This window comes from Terrapene carolina, unplaced genomic scaffold, assembly GCF_002925995.2.
Source record: "Terrapene carolina triunguis isolate 2854851 unplaced genomic scaffold, T_m_triunguis-2.0 Scaffold714, whole genome shotgun sequence".
NCBI classification, from domain to species: Eukaryota; Metazoa; Chordata; order Testudines; family Emydidae; genus Terrapene; species Terrapene triunguis.
This window is the reverse complement of record NW_020665065.1, coordinates 8,985,177-9,007,509: the sequence shown is the minus strand read 5'-3', so window position 1 is coordinate 9,007,509 and position 22,333 is coordinate 8,985,177. Positions and strand designations below refer to the sequence as shown.

Here is a 22,333-nt window from a genome sequence, read left to right as displayed (position 1 = left end):
GAGTTCTTGGCTCCATCCGCAAACCTGCCCATGACTCAACTGACTTTTGGGGCCGACCAGGCCCAGCCGAAACCATTGCTGCTTTTAGGATTTACCATGCCCCAACATGTGCTGCACGCTGGACAGCCATGCGAGGAAGGATCCAGGCGGACGGGAGCGCTGGGGGTGGGTGACTCACGCGTATGGTGCTTCTCCAGGAAACCGCTGAATGTACCACCGCTCCTCGGAATGCTACCTTAGCCAAACTCTCTGTACTGAGCCTCCAGCGCACTGTTAATGCCTCCGAGACCGGCGCACGGGTGTCTGATCGATGCCTTAAAAACCGCAGCCAGGGGATGCGGTGGGAAGAAGGCCACAAAACTCTGTGGAGCATCCCGAGCCCTCCGGCATCTCCATCCTCCGCTGACCCCGTCCCGCTCGCTGTCAATCCCGATTTGCCATCGCTACGGAGGTTCCCCAGCCGGCCAGATGGATTTAACGAGCTCACCGGCTCGGGGGCAGTCGCCGTCCCACTGTTACAAATTACTGCGCTGCCGCCCGCTGCACACGTGTCTGTGTCATTGTGTTAACCCGGCGGCTGGGAACAATCCAGCCTACACGTTGCTTCCCTGTCCACAAAGAAGGATCTAGGCTTGGGCCAGGCCCTTGGTTCCCTATAACAGTACGACCTGGCAGGTGGCACAGGCCGCAGGGTCGCACTGTGTTATTTATTTAATGTGTCTGCCATTTGTATTTATGATGCTAATCTTTTAATTTTAATTCTTATTAACTTTATTATTTTTTTAAATTATTCTGGTGTTCCCCACCCCATCCCATTCTCTCCGCCGACGTGGGAAGGGATGAGAGGAACGAGCCAGCGGCATTTTTTTAAATGATCTATTGGACAATGCCTATGGCCTAGAAGTAAGTGTGTGAGAGAGGCCATATGTACAGTGAAACCAGCACAGAAGGGACCATTTGCAGCTAGCAACTCCCTGTCTTAAACTACCACTCAAACGGTTGAATCATCTTGTACTGTAATGCTCACGGTTGGCCGTATAGACCCACCTGTACCACAGAACCTCCTGAGTGGTGGCTTAAGATGTGTTTCACTGCATATGCCATGTTGTGTGTGTGGTTTGCATGAAGACAGGTTAACAGGTGTTCCCTATGGTGCATAGGAATGGCTAAACCACTGATACCTCAATAGCACTGGGAGGATGTTCTGTGACTTTCTTCCCTTGATTCTCTCTCCTCCCCACTTCATCATCCTTTAGATTCCACTTGTGAAAATACTCGCTGACATATATCTCCAGAAGTGACTGGAGATTTTTTGGTGCCCAGGTTGAGACACTTTAGAAAGGGCCAGTTTTCCCCCCAAGACGCATACTTTGCATGTTAAACAGGCCCAGCTCCAGAGCCTGAACTTGGGCACCCAAAATCACTGGCTGCTCTCCCCGCCCTCTACCCAAAGACATGTTCTCGGCTTTTCGGGCCAAACTAGGCTTTTAAATCTATTTTAAATCTTTTCATTCCTTTCTCTTTTGCCAAGTCCCTGAAGCAGCCAGCCGCAGTTCAACGGCTGTCACATTCCTGTATGCGGCCGACGATGCCCTTTTGACGTCCCGACGCCCCCGATTGAAATGAGCTCCCTATTAGCACGGCAAGAGCGTCGACCTATTTCGTGGCCACTGTTTTGGGTTAACTAGGTCACAAGACGCCGTCTCACCCAAAGTAGTGGTGCAGTCGTGTGTGTGTGTGTATGTCTGTGTCTGTGTGCACGCCACCTCTTGCTCCCTTCCAAGGAGGCAGAAGAGAATCCTAGGGAGGGAGCCCAAGAGGCGAGCCTAGAGCTCCATGGGCATTTCAGCGCTGCAGAGGTGCCAGCCACTATGACTTGGCAGAAGTCCTGGGGTTTCTGCTGTGGCCCATGATTGGGCAGAGGGAGTGGGGGCACCATAGGCCAGTCTCTTCCCCACCCCCTGGGAGGGAACCAGCTAGCGCCAGAGGAAGGGAAGTGGAGGGGCCAGGAAGACATTGTTGAGGGAAGGAAGTAGACCTCGGTTAATCCAGTAGCTGCCGGTTTGAAAGCAATGGCCCCATCCCCTCCAGCTGGACGCTAGCAATACTGCGGCGTGACGGGGACGCTGCTGCTAAGTACTGTACTCATCTGAATCAGGGGGGCTTGGAGCTGAGAGGATAGGCTGGCGGGGCAGGGAGCAGCGCCTCAGGTGTGGAGGGTGCAGTCGCTCTACCCCAGTTGTGATGCAGTTCAGACCCAATGGAGTCTTTGCTGGACATGGAAAAAGCTGTGGCCCCGGTTGGAAAAGCAGCCTGCAGGGGGCGACAGCGCTGGTGCAGGGTGCCTGCCACTGGCACAAGGAGTGACAATCCAGGGCTGGAACGTGTGTGTGTGTGTGAGAGAGAGATTTGAGTGGGCAGGGGCGCTGTTAACTGTTCGTTTCTCGTCCCGTTTGACGTCGTGGGCTCTGACTAACACACAGCATTGTTAATAAGACAGCGGCCGCGAGCAGGTATTCCCGGCAGGGCAGCGTCGCTGAACGGCAGGCTCCCTTCTGGGGGGCACAAGGCTGAGCGGCAGCATGGGTTGCCGTGTGTCGCCCAGGGAGCATGTCCTGCTGGCCCACTGGAGCCTGCCCCAAGGTCGGGTGGGGGAGGGGATTCTCTAGTCCCATCCTGGCGGAGGGATACGCTTGACCTAGCTGAGAGGCGACTGATTCTCCCCCCTGTCCAAATGTCCTTTTTATTTATGTCAGTTATGATTTATTTATGAGGAATTCTCTGTTCGTTTTTTTTCTCGATTTTTGCACTACACCGGGGGGAGGGAAACAAGCAATACAAGCCAATGTGTAAAATAAAGAGGTTTTCTTGACTACTGGATCCTGCCCCATCAGCCACTTATTGCTCTTCTTCACCTTGCTTCAGGTAGGCGACCTATTCCCAGCTAGGTTTTGCTAAGGGGGGAAACTGAGCCAGGGAAGCGAGTCACCCAAGTGCTTGGCAAGGTGGAGCAGGTTGCTCAGTTTTGGAGGCGCTGAGGCTAGAACTTGGGAATTCCTGGGCCTCTGCTTAGAACACGCCACCCTTTGACCCTCCCGCAGGCTGCAATGGGAACGGAGCCATTGTGGATGTCTGCAGCCAGGACTGCCCTGGACTCACCATTGCAAATGTCACCCCAGGGCCTGGGCCAGCGTTGCACCTACTCAGTGAGGTGAACTCAGCATAAGTAGAACACGCTCTATCCATCTCTCCGGCCAGTGTATATGGGTGTGGGAGTCACATGAGCCCAGGGCATAGGGCGGCTGCCCTGATGGTATTTGCACCTTGGTACGCAGAGTCCAGGTGCGCTAAGGGAGCAGCTTGGCTGGCCCAAGACCCCTTGTTCGTTGTCGTACTTGCCCCTCGCCCCACTCCTCAGCTAGGGCTGTTCGTGGGCTGCTTACGATGGCAGGTTGGCATGACTCTGCTGTGATTTAATTGTCTAAAAATGGCCCTTTCCCATGCCCCAGAAGAGGGTCCCACAACACCTGCCTCTTCAACGTCCCACCAGGGGTGCGCTGCGACTGGCCACGAGCGTCGGCTAGAGGTGCAGAAAAACACCATTGGGCCGAGTAGTGCAAACTCGAGGGGCTTTAATCTGCTGATTTACACCTCTCCCTGTGGCTGAAGGCTAGTCTAGCACTAGCCCCCCTGCGAGTCCCCAGCCCCAGAGCTGCTGACAGCTGTTGCCCCGGGGTGGAAATGAGAAGCAGACTGAGAAACATCCCGCTTTCACCTAGGAATGTCTCGGGGGTCCTGCCTAGAGGCAGGAGTGGCTGGTTGGCTCAGCTGAGCAGCAGGGGAAGCCTGCTACGGATCAGAGCCGCCCTCGCCAGCTGCACTCAGTCACTGCAGCCTAGGGGGAAATGCTGAGCTCCTTTCGCAGGAGGGGGGGACTGAGAGCTGTAACTGCCCCCAGTGAGGACTCAAGAGGAGAAACCTTTCCCCCTTTTGCCACTTACAGCCAGGGCCCACCACCCCATGCAGAAGTAATGCTGGAGTACGCTGTGGTATTCGCTTTCCAAGGGCTTCCCACCTGCTCTGCATTGCTGCCCAGGCCCTCACCCCGCTCTCAGGTTTCTATAAATAACTGCCAGTTGCATAAAGCTTCCCAAAGCCCAGAGCCCGTCTGCTCCCAACCCCGGTGCAGCCTCTCCGATTACTGGCAGTGGAGCAAGCAGGGGTGGGGGGAAGGGGCCGCTCTGTAATCCAACAAACTTTGGGGTCTCCAAATGACGTATACGCAGCAATCCCATGGCAGGGGCTGCTTTGACACATCCCATTCAGTCCAGGCTCCAACAGGTTCACTTTATTAGCCATTCATTGGCTGCGTCCCTGTGAGCGTGGCTATATTTATTTGCAGGACCTACAAAAAAATGGGGTAGGTTTGTTTTCTTCCATTAGCAATATTCTTTAAGGAGAACAGTCCCTTTACTGACTGTAAGAATAGTTGCACCTGAAAGACTGCAACTGAAACCTGTTTCCTTCCCACAATTTTTGTTCCCTTCCATGCGACGCTTGCACACGGGTTCGTTGTTTGAGGGAATCGACAATGCACACATTGCAGCCACAGGACCTGCCCTGCAAAAAAATGAGGGGGTTTAGTAGAGGATGTCTCCTGAGAGATGGGCAGCACATGCTGGTTTGTTATTGTAGGGCTGCTCTGGAATGGCAGGACAATATGGGACTGATTTAAATACATACGATTTAGAGATGACAAAGCCAGAAGGGACCAATATCATCACGTAGTCTGATCTGCATAGCACAGTCCATAGGACGGCCTTCCATTACTTCCTATCTGAACTACGGCAGCTCTTTTAGAAAAACATTGGCTCTGGATTTTAAACATGGCCAGTGACGGAGCAAGCCTGGGTAAGTTGTTCGACTGGTTAATTACCTTCGCAGTTATAAATCTATAATTTCTTTCTAGTCTAAACCTGTCCAGCTTCAGCTTCCAGCCGTTGGCTCTCGTGAGATCTCTTGTCTGCTAGACTGAAGAGCCCTGTATTACCAAATTTCTGTTCCCCATGTAGGGACCTAGAAACTGCATGCTTTTAAGCTGAACGGCTGGAGCTCCCTGAGTCTTTCCGTACACGGCAGGTTTGCTAATCCCGTCATCATTCTAATGGCTCCTCTCTGACTTGTCAATCCTCATCGTGCATAGCGGACACCAAAACCACACACAGCATTGCAGGAGCGGTAGCACCACCGCCAAATACAGAGGAATACTCACGATTGCCCTGCATCCAAGGACCACGTCAGCCCTTTTGGCCACAGCGTCTTCCCAGGAGCTCGTGTTCAGCTGATTACGACCTTACATATGGATGTATTAAAATGCATATTGTTTGCTTACGCCCAGCTTACCATGCGATCCCGATCGCTCTGTACCAGGGACCTGTCCTCCGCATTATTTACCACTCTCCCAAACTCTGTGTCATCTACAAAGTGTCTCAGATACCTATTTTATGTTTTCTTCCATGTCACTGATAAAAAGGCAAAGGGCCATAAACCAATCCCTAGGGTACCCTACGAGATACACAGCCGCTCAGTGAAGAGTCCCCATTTACAATTACATTTTGAGATCTGGCAGTTAGCCAGCTTTTAATCCATTTAATGTGTACCATGTTAATTTTATATTTTTCTAGTTTTTGAATCAAAATAGCAAGCAGTACCAAGTCAGACCCCTTACAGAAAACTATTACATCAATGCTATTACCTTTATCAACCAAACCTGTAATCTCCTCGGCATTAATTATATTAACCTCCTTTAAGTCTTTATTAATCAATTCTCCTATCTGCTGTTCCATTATTTTGCCTGGAATCGATGTCAGGCTGACAGGCCTATAATTATACAGGCCATCTCATTTACTCTTTTAAAATATAAGTACATTAGCTTTCTCCCTGTCCTCTGGAGCACCCCCAGCATTCCAAAACTTATTGCAAATCAACATTAACAGTCCAGAAAGCTCCTGGGCCAGTTCTTTTAAAACTCTTGGATGCAAGTTACCTAGACCTGCTGATTTGAAAATGTCAATGTTTGAAAGCTTTAACAGCTGCTGTTTAACATTCTCTTTAGTTACTGTTGAAATGAAAAACATTTCATCATCCTGGCTTTTTCCTAATCAGAGAACAGAAATATTTATTGACCATTTCTGTCTTTTCTGTACTATCATTGTCAATTCTACCATTTCCATCCAGCAATGAACCAATACTCCTGCTAGGACTCCAAAACCTCTTTAGTGTCTTTTTCCTCTGCTGGCCAAAGATTCCTCCTTGTGTCTTTCTGTGCTTCCTAGCTTCTAATTTAGATTCATTGCTGCTGTCATCTTCCCTTTTTCTCCATTTGTTATATACTGGGGGGTTGTTTTTGTTTTGTTTTTATAGCTGCTTTCACTTTCCCCCTAAGCTGGTTTGTTTTTTTTAATCACTGTAGCCCTATTATTTATTTAGTCTGTGTCTATCGTAGCCTCTACAGGCCCCAGTCATGGGCCAGAACCTCATGGTGCTGTGCAGACACAGTCCCTGCCCCAAACAGCTTACAGTCTCAATTCTTTCTTGCCTGTCTTTTGGCCATCTTAGTAAAATGTTTGTAAACAGTCCCCAATTATCATCCGCCTTTCTCGCTTCAAATTCTTTCTTCCTGCTGATTTGGCTCATAATGGTTTTCAGCTTTGTGAAATTGGCCCTTTTTAAAGCCCCAAATATATACATGGCTGGCCTGGACTTGATGCTGGTACATAACTAATGTACTCAAGTTAGGAGCCCTTGCGGCTAAGCAGCCACTAATTTGTTGTTCTCCGGTTAATTCCTCTTTAGCTGGCAAGATGAGGGCTAAGGCAGAAATCCCCCGGGTGGGATGCAGCACTTTTTGAGTTAGAAAAAAGATATCTGGAACAGCTTCTATAAGAAGGCGATGGATTCTGCAAACCAAGCCATTAAGAAAAATAAAGACACGCCAGGATAGGAGCCCTGAAACCCCAACCTTGTCCTTTTAAGGCTCCAGTCCTGCAACTGGATCCACACACACTGTACCTCTGCTCCTTGGCTTTCCTGGGGCTCTGCAGGGGGCTGCCTGTGGGGTCAGATTGCAGCAGTGAGACCTAAATGCTTCCGTGGCTGGAATCCCGCTTATCTAACAGTGATTAAAATTCCTCGCCAAGCACAAACTGCTCAGCCCCCTGCCCTCTTCCCCAGCCCGGTATCAAAGATCCCAGGTGGTGCCAAAGGGGACTTTTTTGGTTCACCTGCGCAAATCCCTCCCCTAACGCTCCGGAGCTCCCAGGCGGGGGTAGGGGAGAGAACCCAATGGCCCTCGGCCAAAAGGCTGTTTGCTCACACAGCTCACACCCACAAGAGTCACCGCAGACGGAAGTAGGGATGGAATGTGTGCATGACACATGCTTGCAAACTTCCCCAGCTCCTCAGTCCCTCTCCCTCCGCTCCCTGGTGCCCCTGGACTAGCCCAGCCGCTGTCAACATGGGGAACATAACGTGTGTTCCCCAGCCGCCGGGGAGATTCAGACACTCCTTCAGCAGGAAACCTTCCCTGAAGAAAGAGTAAGTAGATGGGCGTCGCTTTGATCCGGGCTTGTTTTAAAGTTATTCCCAGCCGGCTTTGCCCTGTGCAAGCCCCAGCCCTTCTCTGGATCCCTGGGGGCTGCAGACAGGCTGAGCAAAATGTGTCTGTTGCCCGGTTTCGCGTGGGGTTGGCCAGCCAGGAGCGAGCCCAGTTTGCAGCGAGGGCTTCTCAGGCTCTGGCGGGGGAACTGCCCGGTCACGTTGCCCCTGGGAGAAAGGGCTGGTTGGTTTCTTTCATTTGGATTTGAAACTGAAAACTCGTTCCCACGAGACTTGCCGGGGGGCTGCAGATGGATTTACTGGTGGCGCTAGTGATTCCTGGTTCTGACACTGATGGGTCACAAGTCCAAAAAAGTGAGTGATTGTAAAAGCCAGGCTCGGAGAGAGAGAGAGAGAGATGCTCCAGAGCCAGGCATTTTTAGCTACATAATGTGAACAGCATTTTCACCCTGAAAAGGGAGACGAGCCAGAGACTCCAGGAAGTCTTGTAGGGACTTTGCTATTGGTATCAATTTGTCCTGGAAGGCGCACAGTCAGATACTACGGTGATGGGCAGCAGCGGCACCCCGGAGATACATGGATAATAGTAGTGTTACACTGAGTCTCTAGGAAGGTCCCGTGCAAATAGCAGAAATATTGCAGATCTCTGCAGCCCCCACCCACTTGTTAAGCCCCATGATAACAAGGACGTAATCTGTATTGCTTCCTGCTATTCCCCACCCCCGGGTGTGTGTGTGAAGGGGGACCTTCCAAGAGTGCTGCCTACCAGGCATGTTCTAGGCTGCAGCGGGGAGCCGAGCCTTCCTCGAAGGTTGTGGTTTCCTTTTACGTTGTCTGAAGCTGGAAAAAAATCATTGCATTATTGATGGGATGCACCAGCTGGCTTCAGGAGATCATTCCTAAACCTTGTAGGCTCAGGGGTTTACAAACAAATGGACAAGATGTCAGGAGTGTTTCTCTTTTCCCTGACGTCGGTGTAAGTCGGCAATAATTCCGCCGAAGGAAGGCAGTTGCAATGGAGTTGTTCTGGGGTAAAACAGATGTAAGGGAGAGGAGAATCGGGCACAAGATCGCCGGCCCCAAGAAGCTCGCCGTGTAAAGGCCTGATCCTGTGTGTTGTAACTCCCATTGGCACTGCTGGGCTTTGAGGTCAGTCAGCAGCTTGCGGGATGGGGTCTTCAGTCCATTGCAGATGATAATTTGGTCCCCATAGCGTTAACTGTTGCAATGTGGTTTAAAGAGAGAAAACTGCTTAGGAATCCTGGCAAAAGCAGCCCCAATGACCCAAATGGTAAATTACAGCTGGTAGCGGCAGCAGGGCACATTAACATGGGCATGAGGGTGCGTCCGAAGGGGTCGGGATAGAACAGTCCTGGGATTCTGAGGACAGAGACAGGAAAGACACAAAGATGGAATAAAATGGAGTGGGTGAGTGCTGGTAAGACATCCCCAGCATAGCCTCCATCTCTTGCCTGGGGAAGCTGGGACGCATGGCCAAGCTAGAGATAGATGCAGGGCCAAGCTAGAGATGCAGACAGGGCTTGTTGAGCATTTTGGTTATGCAAAGATAAGTAAACAAAACAAAGACAAGCCAACAAGTGCCTGGAAAAGCCATTAAAATTCTTGCAGGCTGATTATCAGCCGTTTATTGGGCTGGGATGATTAGGAGGCTAGTGGCAAACTGCTTGTTTGGCTCGCCCGCTTCCTTATTTCTGAGCTGGGGTTTGCAATATACCAGCTTTGGCCTACATGTTTTTGTTTCTTTGCAGACAAGACAGCAAGAAGAAACTGGCCAGCCTCTTTGGTATTGAGTCAGGGCAGGAGAGAGACATGACCACAGACAAAATATTGCAGTATATTCCTGGGAAGGTAAGTACGAACACGTCCAGCCATCCCCTTGAACTAGGAGAAGTTATTTTCAGCTGTGGGGCTCACATACCTAGGGACACCTCTGTGCATGAGATGGGCAGGGGTTTCTGCACAGTGGGGTGGTAGCGCAGGTCTGGGCGAAGGAGATTAGAGGCTCGTGGGGACATTTGTAGCAAGAGCAGGGATCAGGAGCTGAGACCTATCTCCTTCCAGGCAGGTTAGCTCGCCACTCCAGGACTCTAATGCAGCATCCCATGGGTGGGGACCACGAAGCCCTGTCATCAACCTGAATATCTGGAATCTGAGATGCAGCGCTGGCAGGGAGGCAGGCAGGGACTCCGATGCACTCCCTCTGCTACTTAGTTATTTTGTTTTTAGGTCGAGGAAGGATAAGGGGAAATTAGAGAGAGCGTACAAAAGAGAGAATGATTCATTCCCATGCTGGAATGAGGCAGAGCTGCCAATGTATTAGCAATAGGCCGTGGGAAGGTGAAAGGTAGGGGCAAGTCTGTCCTACATACAAACTTTGCAGCCATGTCGCCCATTCCCAGCAGCCTGTCAATGGAAGCAGAGCTTATATTAGTAGTAGTAGTATTTATTTGTATTACGGTAGCATCTACAGGCCCCAGCCAAGATCAGGGCCCCATTGTGCTAGGTGCTGTCCATCTACTTGTTTGAACTAGAGCACTATCCTACCTGACAGGGCTGTGGGGAGCATAAATGTGAGGTTCCCAGTTGCTATGGTGATGGGTACCATGTCAATACCACGGATAGATTCTATAACCTCAGACTCCTGAGTCTTTGGTCTTGATGCCCACTAGTCTACCTCCAGTGAACACGGTGCAAATAGACAAGACGAGTGGGAGAGGAACCAGAGCTGGAGAGAGAGAAGTAATTTCACCAAGCAGGTCAGTGACAAGGCTAGAGAGTAGAACTTCGGTCTCCTGAGACCCAGCCCAGTGCCTTATCCACCAGACAGGCTTAGTTTAATGATGCTGTGCAAGGTAGAAGAATACCTGGTTTATGTCCATCAGCGGCCCCGTCTGCCCTTCGATCAGCCCTGGCCCTGGGCAGGGTCATACCTCTTTCCTCGGGTTCACTGAAGCTCCAGGCAGCCCCTGGAGAAGGGCAGGGACCCAGAGCCACCACTCTGCTTTCCACCCACAAACGCTAGGTTGCTGTAACCTTTTTGTAGGGAAAAGCTCCTGATTCCACACTGGATCCCTACCCATGTGGCTGGGCCCTTTGCCAGCCCCTACGACTTTACCTTTCATCATCTGGCACCAGAGGAGGAGGCAGGACTCCTGGGTTCTATTCCTGACTCTGCCACTGGCTCACTGTGTGACCTTGGGCAAGTCACATGCCTCACTTCTCCGTGCCTCAGTTTCCTCATCTGTATAATCAGGAACATGATGCTTCATCATGTCTGGGACGCATATGGAGCTCTACAGATGACAAGCGCTATGGAAGTGCTAAGTATCATTCCTCACCTGCTCGTCTTGTAACTGAGCTCAATAGGCCTCCAGCAGGATGGACACAGAAATAATTTCCTGGAGGAGCTGGGAGGACCCACGTGTGCTCTGAGCGCTGAGGGCACATCACAGGATCAGGACCTACGCTTGGCTTCCTCCAACGTTAGCAATACTTCCCCAAAGGAGGCAAGACGACGAATAGCCACATTCGCACAGGCCGGGAAAATGAAACCCACGAGCAGCGCAAGATCCCGAAGGACAACAGTATGTGTGTCCGTGCACTGGCAGATGTCTCCGCATCCCCCTCTGTGACTGATCCGCAGAAGACAGCTGACGGCTGCTGCCCTCAGCTAATGGACTTTGCCGTCTCACCCAAGTGGTCGATGTCTGTCCTTTGGTGGGAGAGGTCTCGGGTGCAACCCCAGCTGATCACACCCCTCAACCTGCTAAGGCCCAAACGCGGGGACACAAATGTGGGACATGGACCAAAAATGAGCCACACACCAATTTATTCATGAAGGAAACTTCCAATGAAGTGGGCTTCTCCCCTACATGGATGGTGCAGTGATTAGGGAACTGACTTAGGACATGGGTGACCCAGGGTCAAATCCCTGCTCTGCCGCTGACTCCCTGAGTGACTTTGGGCAAGTTGCTTTGCTTCGCTTCTCTGGGCCTCAGTGCCTCATCTGCAGAATGGAGATAATTAATTCTAAGGCCAAAAGGGACCATTGGACTCTTCTAGGCTGACCTCCTGCATAGCACAGGGATAGATTCTAGCACCTCAGATTCTTTAGTCTTGATGCCCAGGATCTTCCCCAATAGAAGTGATGGGGACCTCAGAGCTTTGTGGATGCCTGGGAACGTAGGCCCTAGAAACGGGCTGACCCTAGAAATGAGGGCCGCTGCTGCCGACCCAACCCGAGGCAAGTTGCATACGGAAGAGCCTCCATCTTATTTTGCTGTTGATGCCTCCAACCCCCGGAACTAATTACGCCACTTCCCAATCCAGGCCACTGTGGAGTCAAAACAAACTGGAGGAGGGAGGGAGAAGCCCAATTGCAAATCTGCTGCCTCGGTCCCTTTATTATTAACCAGCAGCATTCAGAGCCTTGGTGGCCTGGGGGGCTGCTGCTGCCATGGTTGGTGATTCAGCTGTAAGTCACTGACATTCCGCTGAGGGTCTGGAGGGGGCGAGGGGGTTAGTTATTAACTCACTCTACCTGTAGGATGAGGCACTGGAGACAGACAGCGAACATGTCAGGGCATTTGCGCTGCATTAGACTTGCCCGTCGCTGCTCTGCCAAATCCCGAGAGAGGAACTCGGTTTCCGAATCCCTGTGATGCATCAAACTCCCTGACGGAGGCAACAAAAACTAGCCCTGTTCAGCGAACCGGGGGCGGCGAGCCACAAATATAAACAGTCCCGGGGAAATAACAGCCAGCTGATGAGAGTTGCGAAAGGATGACAAAGCACGAAACTCTCGGTTCCTTTTATCTGGGCTGCAATCGGCAGGATTCCCATGGTTTCTGCTGAGAGAAGGGTGAGACTCTGCAATCGTCTCCTATCCCTTTCACTGTGAGGACGGCTTCACCTCCCCCAGCTAAGGCATGTTAAACTACAACTTGCCCTGTCTACCCTAGGGTTTAAAGTGTGCTTCTGGTCTGCCAGCCACGGTGTCGGATTTAAAACTCCTTCGATCCCAGTCTAGTCCGAGCTGTTATTAGGATCCAGCAGAACAGGGTTAATTAGCCCAGGGAGGTAACATATGGCTCGGTTAGTGCTGTGTTCCTATTGGCTAGGAGAGCCTGGGACCAGAAGAGGTGCAACCTAGTTGTCACTTGTGCCTGGGGGCTCCTCCAATTAAATCTGGGTGTGGCAGGGGTGCTGCAAAATGGGGCTGACCTCCCAGCTGGGTTGGGGCTGATAACAGGCTGCTCACAAACTCCCTGAGGTCCTAGCGAGTGCCTTGTGCTGCTTCGAGACACCAGCGTCTGCGATAGCTCTGGTGTCTGGCCCTGGGTTACATACGTTATTGCAGGTTGTGGAGGGTTCCCTGCTCTCACTTGCCTTTGGACAATTGTGTGTCTGCAAAGCGGTGAAAGTGGAACATGCCAGCAAAGGACAGCTCTAATTTATTATTAGCATGATTATTTACTATTAGCATGATTGTTCATGGTAGCACCAATGAGCCCCAGTGCGCTAGGGGCTGTACAGACGTAGAACTAAAACACAGTCTCTGCCCCAAAGAGCTAGTGAAAGGTTGTAATAAATAATTAAGCTGGGGTGGGGGGTGGGGGGCGGGAGGGAGGAGACAAACCTCTGGCCCAAGTTCCCCCTGCTGCGTATGGTTGCCCCATGGCTCCATTATACCTGTGGAAAGGGTCTCTAAGGCCACTGAGAAATTCCTCTGCGACATAGTGAATCCCCACGTGACATAGAGCTGGTATGGCAGGCTCTGTTATGTTCGTGGCACACACGAAGAGAAGTTCGTTAAAAACACAAATTTCTCTTGCTGGAAGGTTGTAAGATAACACTACCTAGCTTTCTCCTGGCTGCGCACAGCTCCTTCGAGTTGTTCAGCAGTCAGGAATTGCCAGAAGGCCACAGACCTCTGGTCACACCTCCTTTCCCCCAGGGATGCCCCAAACACCTCCCCTATGCTGGCAAGTGCCCCAAGGGGCTGGACAGTGTGGCATATTTGAAAAATGTGCTGGAATTGTAAACTGACACATCAAATTGTAAGGGGTTTCCTAGTCTTGTTGCAGGCATGGGGGCACTCTGTAGGGAAGTGTGCGATCAGAGAGTCTGAGCCAGCCAGCCTAGAGTAAGGTGGGGAGAGTTGAGCCTCTCTTTTTTTTTTTTAGGGAGCAGCCTGCTTTGTCTCTCTCTGGTTTTTGGTTTTGTGTGTTGTTGTTCTGAATTCTAAGAAATGAAGTAATGTTATCTTACAACCTTCCAGCAAGAGTATTTGTGTTTTTAATGAACTTCTCTTTGTGTGTGCCACGAAAATAACAGAGCCTGCCATACCAGCTCTATGTCACGTGGGGATTCACTATGTCGCAGAGGAATTTCTCAGTGGCCTTAGAGACCCTTTCCACAGGTATAATGGAGCCATGGGGCAACCATACGCTTGTCCCAGAGAAGGCAGAGCTGAAGCTGATGCTGCAAACATGAAGGCAGTGTCGTCTCAGTCTGGGTTTGTCTTTTAGTCATCCCCATCACATCATAGGAGAGATCACATTGTCTCTCTCTCACACTGGGGCAGCTGATCACAGATTGATGGGAAAGATTTGACAGCATTACAAAGAGTTCTTGTTCCTTGTGCAGAGTGAGATCTCCTGAGCTGGGGTTAGTCAGCCTCCTTCTCTAAAACTGGGGACAGAGGAAATCACAGATGGGCAAAATAGATGCGGTAACATCTCGCTCTCCCCGTGGTCCCCTCTGTGGCCAGAGCAGGATGTTTGCTGATGCTTTGTGCAGTCTTGATTTAAGTCTCCCACAGAGAAATATGACCCGCTCTATGAGTGTGTGCGGTGTGACCTACTGGTTAGAACACTGGATTGGGATTTAGGAGACCTGGGTTCTGTTCATGGCTCTGTCATTGGCCTGCTGGGTGACCTTGGGCAAGTCACGTCCCCTTGGTGCCTCAGTTTCTCCACCTGTAAAATGGGGATTACAATACCGCCCTCCTTTGTCAAGCGCTTTGAGAGCTACTGATGACAAGTGCTAGATAAGATCTAGGCATTACTATTTTTACGGCGTGAGGTGCTGTACAAACACACAGCGCTTGCCTGCACTAGGCGAGTTCCCCCCAGGGATAGTCTGAGTGCTCCTGTTAACTCATGTGTCCACACAAACACCTCACTCACATGCAGTGGTGGCTATAGCTGGCACAACTGCGGTGGGAGGGGCATAGGGCAGACCTGATGTCAACTTCCTTTGAGAGCCATTGACTTGACCTATCTGGAGTGTGGGTGCAGTGATAAGAAGCTACGCCAAGGATTGTGTCATCCTAGCTATGCTGTGGTGGATGTACATCCTGGCTCCAGACGGGCGTAGGGGATGAAGCCTCAATTCCAGTTAGAGTTAGACAGGGAGTGGAGCTCAGGGTGCAATCAGAGCTAGGGTCTGAGGTTGGATTAAATGGTGCCAAACTTTCTTTTGGTGCTTTCGTGAGTTTTTGGATCTAAACTCTCATGAGCCCAGCCCTTCCTTGAATCCTCAGTCTCTTCTGAGCGGTCCATTAGTTACTTCACTTTTGGTTTTATACAAACGCCTCAGCAAAGGGCACCCAGGCAAAGTCCAGGGCTCCCGCTAGCTAAAAAACAGAAAAACACCAGGAGAGACCACGTAAAAATTGACCAAAGCAGCCCAAGGCCATCCCACCTGACTACATATCAGCAGCTGATCATCAGTCATGTGACTAATACAGCTTCAAAAATGCACTTCCCCATTAGACAGAAATCCCACTCTCAGTCCTTGGCTGATACCCACACAAACAAATCAGACCCTTTCTGGGTTTTGATCCAGCCCAGAACCAAACGGTGTGGGTCCGGATCCTGGAATTTTAATCTGACCTTCCCATTCATAGTCAGTTGGATCAATCACTGCAGTTTTCGCTGTCTTCTAATTGCCCCTCATCACAACTTTTCTTGTTTCGGGCTCATGCTGGCCGTGCCTACAGCCAACCTTTTGTAATATGCCAGCGTTGCAGCTCTATTGAGGGTGGCAGCGGCTGGAGCGCTAACCGAGGAGCAGGTCTAGAGAATACAGTGATTTGAATACAGGCTGCTTTACACACACTTTTCATTCCAACTTGATGAGTTTAGTTATTAGTGTGATGATTTCCGCCCCCCCCCCACACACACATAGTAATACAACCCCTCATGTGGATGAAGTTACACCATTATAAATGTATATCTTATTCCCCTTCAGGAATACCTATAACGGTATAAGCACCTTTTATACTGATATAACTGTGTCCACACTGGTGATGGTTGTAGCATTTAACTAGACTGGTGTCGTTAAAGTGCTCCCACATTGGTGTCTTAAATAATGCACTGATTGGCCATGGGAAATGCCAAGTAGCTTCCTAATGTTAGAATTGTTTAAATGAGATTCCAGATTGTTATGCTGCCATGTTGTTGCTGTTTATATATATTATATACAATTCAGCAGCAGGAGGGGTTCTCGAAAGGAGACCAAAAAGGTATAAAATATAATTCACCACTAAGCACAGACCTTCCACGACCACTTGCCACTCCCATCCATTAACCTTCCATTGATACCGATGGAATGGAAGGACATACCTAGGACTTGTGGCTGCACAGCTGGTGCCTTGTACCTGGGTGTGCTGGGACCTTCAGCAGAAGGGCAAGCAATTAAAGGGACACTGCTTACAATTCCTAGATTCAATCATCCTAACTTGTTGGTGCTATTACAAGCGACACCCTAGGCGATTCAAATGGAAATAAATTTAAAAATCCAATTGACTTCTTACTCTTAACAATTTCTCTCCCTGTGGTCCCCAACCTGCTAGGAAATTTGTGCTGGTGGAGCACAGCACCTGTACAGCATCTTACTGAAGTTAACAAGGCTCGATGTAGAACGGGAGGGCCCAAGTCAGTTTCACTTTATGGTCAGCATCTGTTTCTAGTATACTGGCATTAGAAAAGGTTCAGAGAAGGGCAACTAAAATGATTAGGGGTTTGGAATGGGTCCCATATGAGAAGAGATTAAAGAGGCTAGGACTTTTCAGCTTGGAAAGAGGAGACTAAAGGGGGATATGATAGAGGTATATAAAATCATGAGTGATGTGGAGAAAGTGAATAAGGAAAAGTTATTTACTTGTTCCCATAATATAAGAACTAGGGGCCACCAAATGAAATTAATGGGCAGCAGGTTTAAAACAAATAAAAGGAAGTTCTTCACGCAGCGCACAGTCAACTTGTAGAACTCCTTGCCTGAGGAGGTTGTGAAGGTTAGGACTATAACAGGGTTTAAAAGAGAGCTGGATAAATTCATGGTGGTTAAGTCCATTAATGGCTATTAGCCAGGATGGGTAAGGTATGGTGTCCCTAGCCCCCTTTGTCAGAGGGTGGTGATGGACGGCAGGAGAGAGATCACTTGATCATTACCTGTTAAGTTTACTCCCTCTGGGGCACCTGGCATTGGCCACTGTCGGTAGACAGGATACTGGGCTGGATGGACCTTTGGTCTGACTCAGTACGGCCGTTCTTATGTTCTTAGTCAATTTCTGTTTCTCGATCTCATGTGCTAGCACAAGACTGCAGTGTTGGTTAGGCAGCTGGGCTGCTGGGACCACTGCTTCTCACACTGTTCACAATCATCTCATTTGTTACTTTGTGCTCCCTCCCCCGCGCTGTGTTTTCTCTCTCATCTTATCCGTCGATTGTAAGCTCTATCGGACAGGGGCTCTTTTTGGTTCTGCATTTACACAGCGCCTAGCACAGGGGTTCTCAGACTTTTGTCCTGGTGACCCCTTTCACATAGCAAGTCTCTGAGTGCGACCCCCTCCCTTGTACATTAAAAACACTTGTTTATCTATTTAACACCATTATAAATGCTGGCGGCAAAGCGGGGTTTGGGGTGGAGGCTGACAGTTCGTGACCCCCCATGTAATAACCTCGTGACCCCCTGAGGGGTCCTGACCCCCAGTTTGAGAACCCCTGGCCTAGCACAATGGGGCTGTGGTTCACGACTGGGCCTACTGGGGGGCACTACCACAACACGTATCAGATCTCAAAAGAATAACATTTGGCTGGCAAACACTGGACGGGGAATTTCTAGATGAAAATGCAAATGAACAGCTGAATGGGGTGGAAGTAAAAGCAGAAACGAATTGGATAATTTATGTTGGTTTTAAGTTATTTTTACAAGGACTGAAATTTGGAGCCAAATTCGACTTGTCCATGTCCCTATGAGAGCTCCGATGTCTTAACGCCCCTCAGGACACCATGCATGCTGAACAGCTTTGTTGTTATCAGCCTGTATTCTTTATTGCTTCCAGGACTGGCAGCTGATCAGTCAGCCCTCCACCGCGGCCTGTAGCAAATATTTAATCTTTCTTCTGCGCTTAATTGCCGCTCCATGAGCTCATTAATTGGCAGTTAGCAGGTTCCCACCTCCAGTCACATGTTCTCTGACAGATGCTGATTAGTCTGCAGTTGGAAACCAGAGGAAAGCATTCGGATGAAGCCCTCTGGGGCACTGGGGGATTTTACTTGGGCCTGACAAAAAGTAATTAACTAGATTCAATTAAGCTGTGAAAGGAACTCCCGGCTTTTGCAGATAAAGGACTCCAAAAACCATTAGCAGCCTGTCACTGGTTAACCAGTTCCTCTCTTCCTGATGGGTGAGCTCACCTAGGCGGCAGCAGAATGGGTCTGGTTAGTGGCTGCAGCTCTTCGTTTATCATGGGGCTTTTGCAGCTGTCTCCTTGGCACCGAGCATTACAAATGGGCACATGTGGATTAGTCTGGTTCTCCATCAGCTCTGAGGAAGCGCTGGCTGTTTGGGCTGCCCTGTATGTACAGGGCTGTCGGTTTGTCACTCGACCCCCCCATCTATCTGCAGCGCCTGCGTCTGGATTTGTTGTTCCTGGAAACGCTGCTCTGGAAAGAAAGATCTTCTGACACTTAAGCCTTAATTTCCCCCCCCCCCCCCCCCATCTAATACTGTCATGTGTTTGGTAGCCCTGCCACCTGGAGAGGGGGGTGCTGCTGGATGACCTCCCTGCTTGGCAAGTATGTGATACAAACCCTATCGCGGCCTCCTCATGGAGCAGATTTCCCTTCCAGCTGAGCTGGGACATGGACATCTCAGAGAGCAAATTCTTATGCCCACCTGATCACAGGCTATGGGCAGGCTCGATTGGGTGCTCGTGCATCTTAAGAACTTCTAGAACAAAGGAGATTTGGGGTGGAGGAAGGAAGCCACCCCATCCCCCCTCCGCCCCCTGCTTCCAGATAATCCATAAAGGCAAGGTGAGCCTTGGTGTACACGGCCCTTGTAGGACACAGGGTGTCTCATGCCCCCATGCAGCCTCTCCCTGGCCTGCTCTGTTTGCAGCACAATTGCAATGGTTCATCTGACCTCCAGGACTCAAGCACAAGCCGACTGAGGGCATCAGGATGTGAGTCTAAGTGAGGCACATCCCCCCGAAACAACATGCACTGAAATTGCTCTTTCCAAAAGAAATTCTCAGGGACTGTATGTTGGATGCTAGTCCTGCTGGAGAGGGCTCAGAAGATCCTGCAGTGATGGGCACCAGAACAGAATAGTGTGTGAACCTCACAGCCCAGCTCATTGCACAACAGGAGAAATTTCCGTACACCTGGGACTCAGGAAATGGTGCAAGCAGCATCCCCTGAGATTGCCAGACCACGCCTTTATGTCTGTCTCTTCCCAGCCCTCTGGCTCCCACCGGCTCCTCCTAACCTTTTCCAGAGGATGCATCACAGTGGCCTTTACGGAGGGCAACTTCAGCCAGGGGATTCAGCCTTGAATTTGTTGAGCCACCAGGAGCTCCCTAGAATAAACCATTTCTGGAGGAGCCCTCTTTTCCACCATGTTCCGTTAGGCCAAGTTCATTTGGGGCCTGACCCAATGGCCATTGTCAATGGACAGGATCCCATTGCCTTCAGCGGGCATTACGGCCAACATGCCTTCTGCTCCTTGTGCTAGACCAGTAGTTGTCAAGTTGTGCTCTGTGGAGGTGGTACGCACACAGCCTGCTTTCGACACAATGCACTGGGCAGCTGAGCAATGCTTGTGGCTACTAGCTGCAGCCCAGTCTCTCTCTCTCACTCTCTTATGGTTACCAGAGGCTTCTTTTTTGTTTTAATCGACTTCTCCCCATGTCTGCATCCTGCATGGCTCTTGTTGTGCCTTTCTGGTGTGGATTGGACGGGGAGCAGACACGCAATGGGAGGGAATTTAGCTCCAAGGTGTTCTGGGAGAAATTAGAGCAGGGGAAGCTGCAGAGAACACGGATGGGTGTGGTAGCATAGGGCTGATCCCAATAAATATGAAACCCTGTGTCCAGATAGCTATTAGCAGCTATAAACAGCACGGATTTAAAAACACAGTAGGAGGGGGATGTAATCGATCAGCCGGGAGAGGTGGGTAGGAGGAAGCCCAGGCAAAGCTGAACCAAAGAAACTGCACAAAGGTTTATAAACTGCGACCACTTGGCTGTGCACAGCTTGGGTCACTCCTTGTCCAAGTGAACTGGGTTCGGGCCACATTAAACCAATCAGCTTGGTGAGTGGAGCGTGACTGCAAAGTTGAGAGGCCTAAAATGTATAACTTGTTTCAACCAACCAGATGATCCGAGTTTGTTTTAAAATATCCCCTGGATAGTGAGGGAACCAAGTCTTGCAGCAGTAATAAAATCCCAGCTCCCAGGCTGGCATGGAGACCTAACAACAAACAACCTAGCCAGGGCACTCACCCCAGGACCCCTTTCTAAAGAAAGGCAGCTCTGCTAATGTCTCTTGCAGATGTTGATGGGCCCCACCAGCACTCAGCTCTGTGATTATTTTTTTCCTTGGTACAGAATATCACGAACCAGGAAAATCAAAAGGAAAACTTGGACCAGCGGTTTCCCAGCCTGTTCAAGAAAGGGCGGAGGAAGACAGTTGTAAGAAATCTGGGGAAAATTATCTATTACTCCAAGGTCAAATTTAAATTCCAGCACTGCCAGGTAAGCCCCGGTGCATCTGGATGCATACAGTGTAACTGCACAGGTCTCTTTCTCCTGGTAACGGAGAGGAGATGGAGCTGATCAATCTCAGTAGAGAAAAAGATTGTTTGAAAAGTAACCTGATTCTCCTCCCAGGGATGGATCCAACGGTGCCTGGAATAATGATAAACATGGTGCTTTCAGCTCACTCACATCGGCTAGGATGCTGCCCTACTGAAATCAGGGCAAGATTTCAATGGGAGCAGGATCAGCCTATATTTCTGAGGGTTGGTTGTGGGGCTTGGAGTGGCGGAATGCTGGGGGTCTCTTCCACAACACAAACTTCATTCATTTTTGAAGGAGGGGTTGGCATCTTGGGAGCCCTTTGAAGTATTTAGGGACTTGGGGCTGCTGAGCCATGTGGTCCTGCCTTAACCTACCACTGTTGGGCCCGGGAATAGAGGGTTGCTCTGGGATAGGGGGATCTCAGGAAGGTTTATCCTCTAGCCTGTGGGATGCTGTGGAGGAGGTTTTGTTCCCATACCGTGCACAGGTAACTTAGGGCTCAGGTGCTTCTACCAGGTCTGAGAATTTGGCCTTGCTTTCATGGTTAGCAGCTGTGCCTGGAAACAGAATGGGTCTTTCCTTTGGTTACTGACCGAAATGGTTCTTCGGCCCATTATCCAGTAAACCCCGCAGTGCAGAGTGAAGCCTGGGGAAGGTATCTCCCCTGAGGCAAACCTCACCGTGTCCTTTTCCCACAGGAGGTGAACGACTGCTACTTGGAACTGTTCCAGTCCTACCTGTACTTTCAGTCTGTTGGCTCGAATGGATTGACCTATCAGGTAACGTGTCTCTGCACTGCCATGAAATGAAGGGGTAGGTATCAGTCAAGAGGGAGCATGGTCTATTAGCACACTGGATGGGGAGTCAGGAGATCTGGGTTCTGTTCCTGGATCTGCCACATGACCTCAGCCAAGTCATGTCCCTCAGTTTCCCCTCCCACCCTTTGTCTGTCTGGTCCATGCAGACTGGAAGCTCTTCAGCCCAGGGGCTGTGTTTGTACAGCACCTAGCACACCAGGGGCCTGAAGATGCTACTGTAATGCAAATAAATAAAAATAATACTTACGCACCCAAGTAAGTGGCCAGAAATGCTGAACGCCCAGAAAGTCCCGTTGGCCTTAACGAGAGCTGTAGTGTGCACAGCACTTTTGAAAATCAAATGACTTATTTAGGTGCCTGGATATGGTTTTAGGAGCCTAACTGTAGCACCTTTAAAAAAACAAAAAAATCTTGGCCTTCAAGCACAAGGTACAAGAGAGAAGCAGGGGGAGGGGGAGGTATGGGGAGGATACTTGAAGTCAGCCTTGCAAAATGGGGATGAAAACTTACCCCAGGCCCCAAATCTGTTTACCCATCTTTTACTGTGATGCTGCCGATAAGGAAAAAACAAAGGAGATTTTGTATGTCCTTCCAAAACAAAGCACTCCCCTCCCTCAGCAAGTAAAATTGTGCAAGGCTGTTTTGCAGATGTTTGCAGAATCCAGCCCTTTCTGAAATGATTTATTGCCTTCTAAGTCACTTGAGGTAAATTCATTATGACAAGGCAACCTCTTGAGTCACCCAGCAAACCGGCCTTCAAGTGTGAAGACACATTGTCAAGATA

General features: G+C 50.1%; 1 protein-coding gene across 1 annotated transcript in view; it reads left to right on the top strand.

Annotated features, from left to right (window-relative positions):
- The first annotated feature begins 7,490 nt into the window (after positions 1–7,490).
- Positions 7,491–22,333, top strand: part of PLEKHN1 (pleckstrin homology domain containing N1) — a 42,195-nt gene continuing 27,352 nt past the window's right edge. The window contains exons 1-4 of the mRNA XM_024201655.2: positions 7,491–7,596; positions 9,387–9,486; positions 20,540–20,686; positions 21,430–21,510. Coding sequence (XP_024057423.2) covers positions 7,517–7,596; positions 9,387–9,486; positions 20,540–20,686; positions 21,430–21,510 — 408 coding nt within the window. The 5' untranslated portion in view covers positions 7,491–7,516. The remainder of the gene's footprint in view (positions 7,597–9,386; positions 9,487–20,539; positions 20,687–21,429; positions 21,511–22,333) is intronic.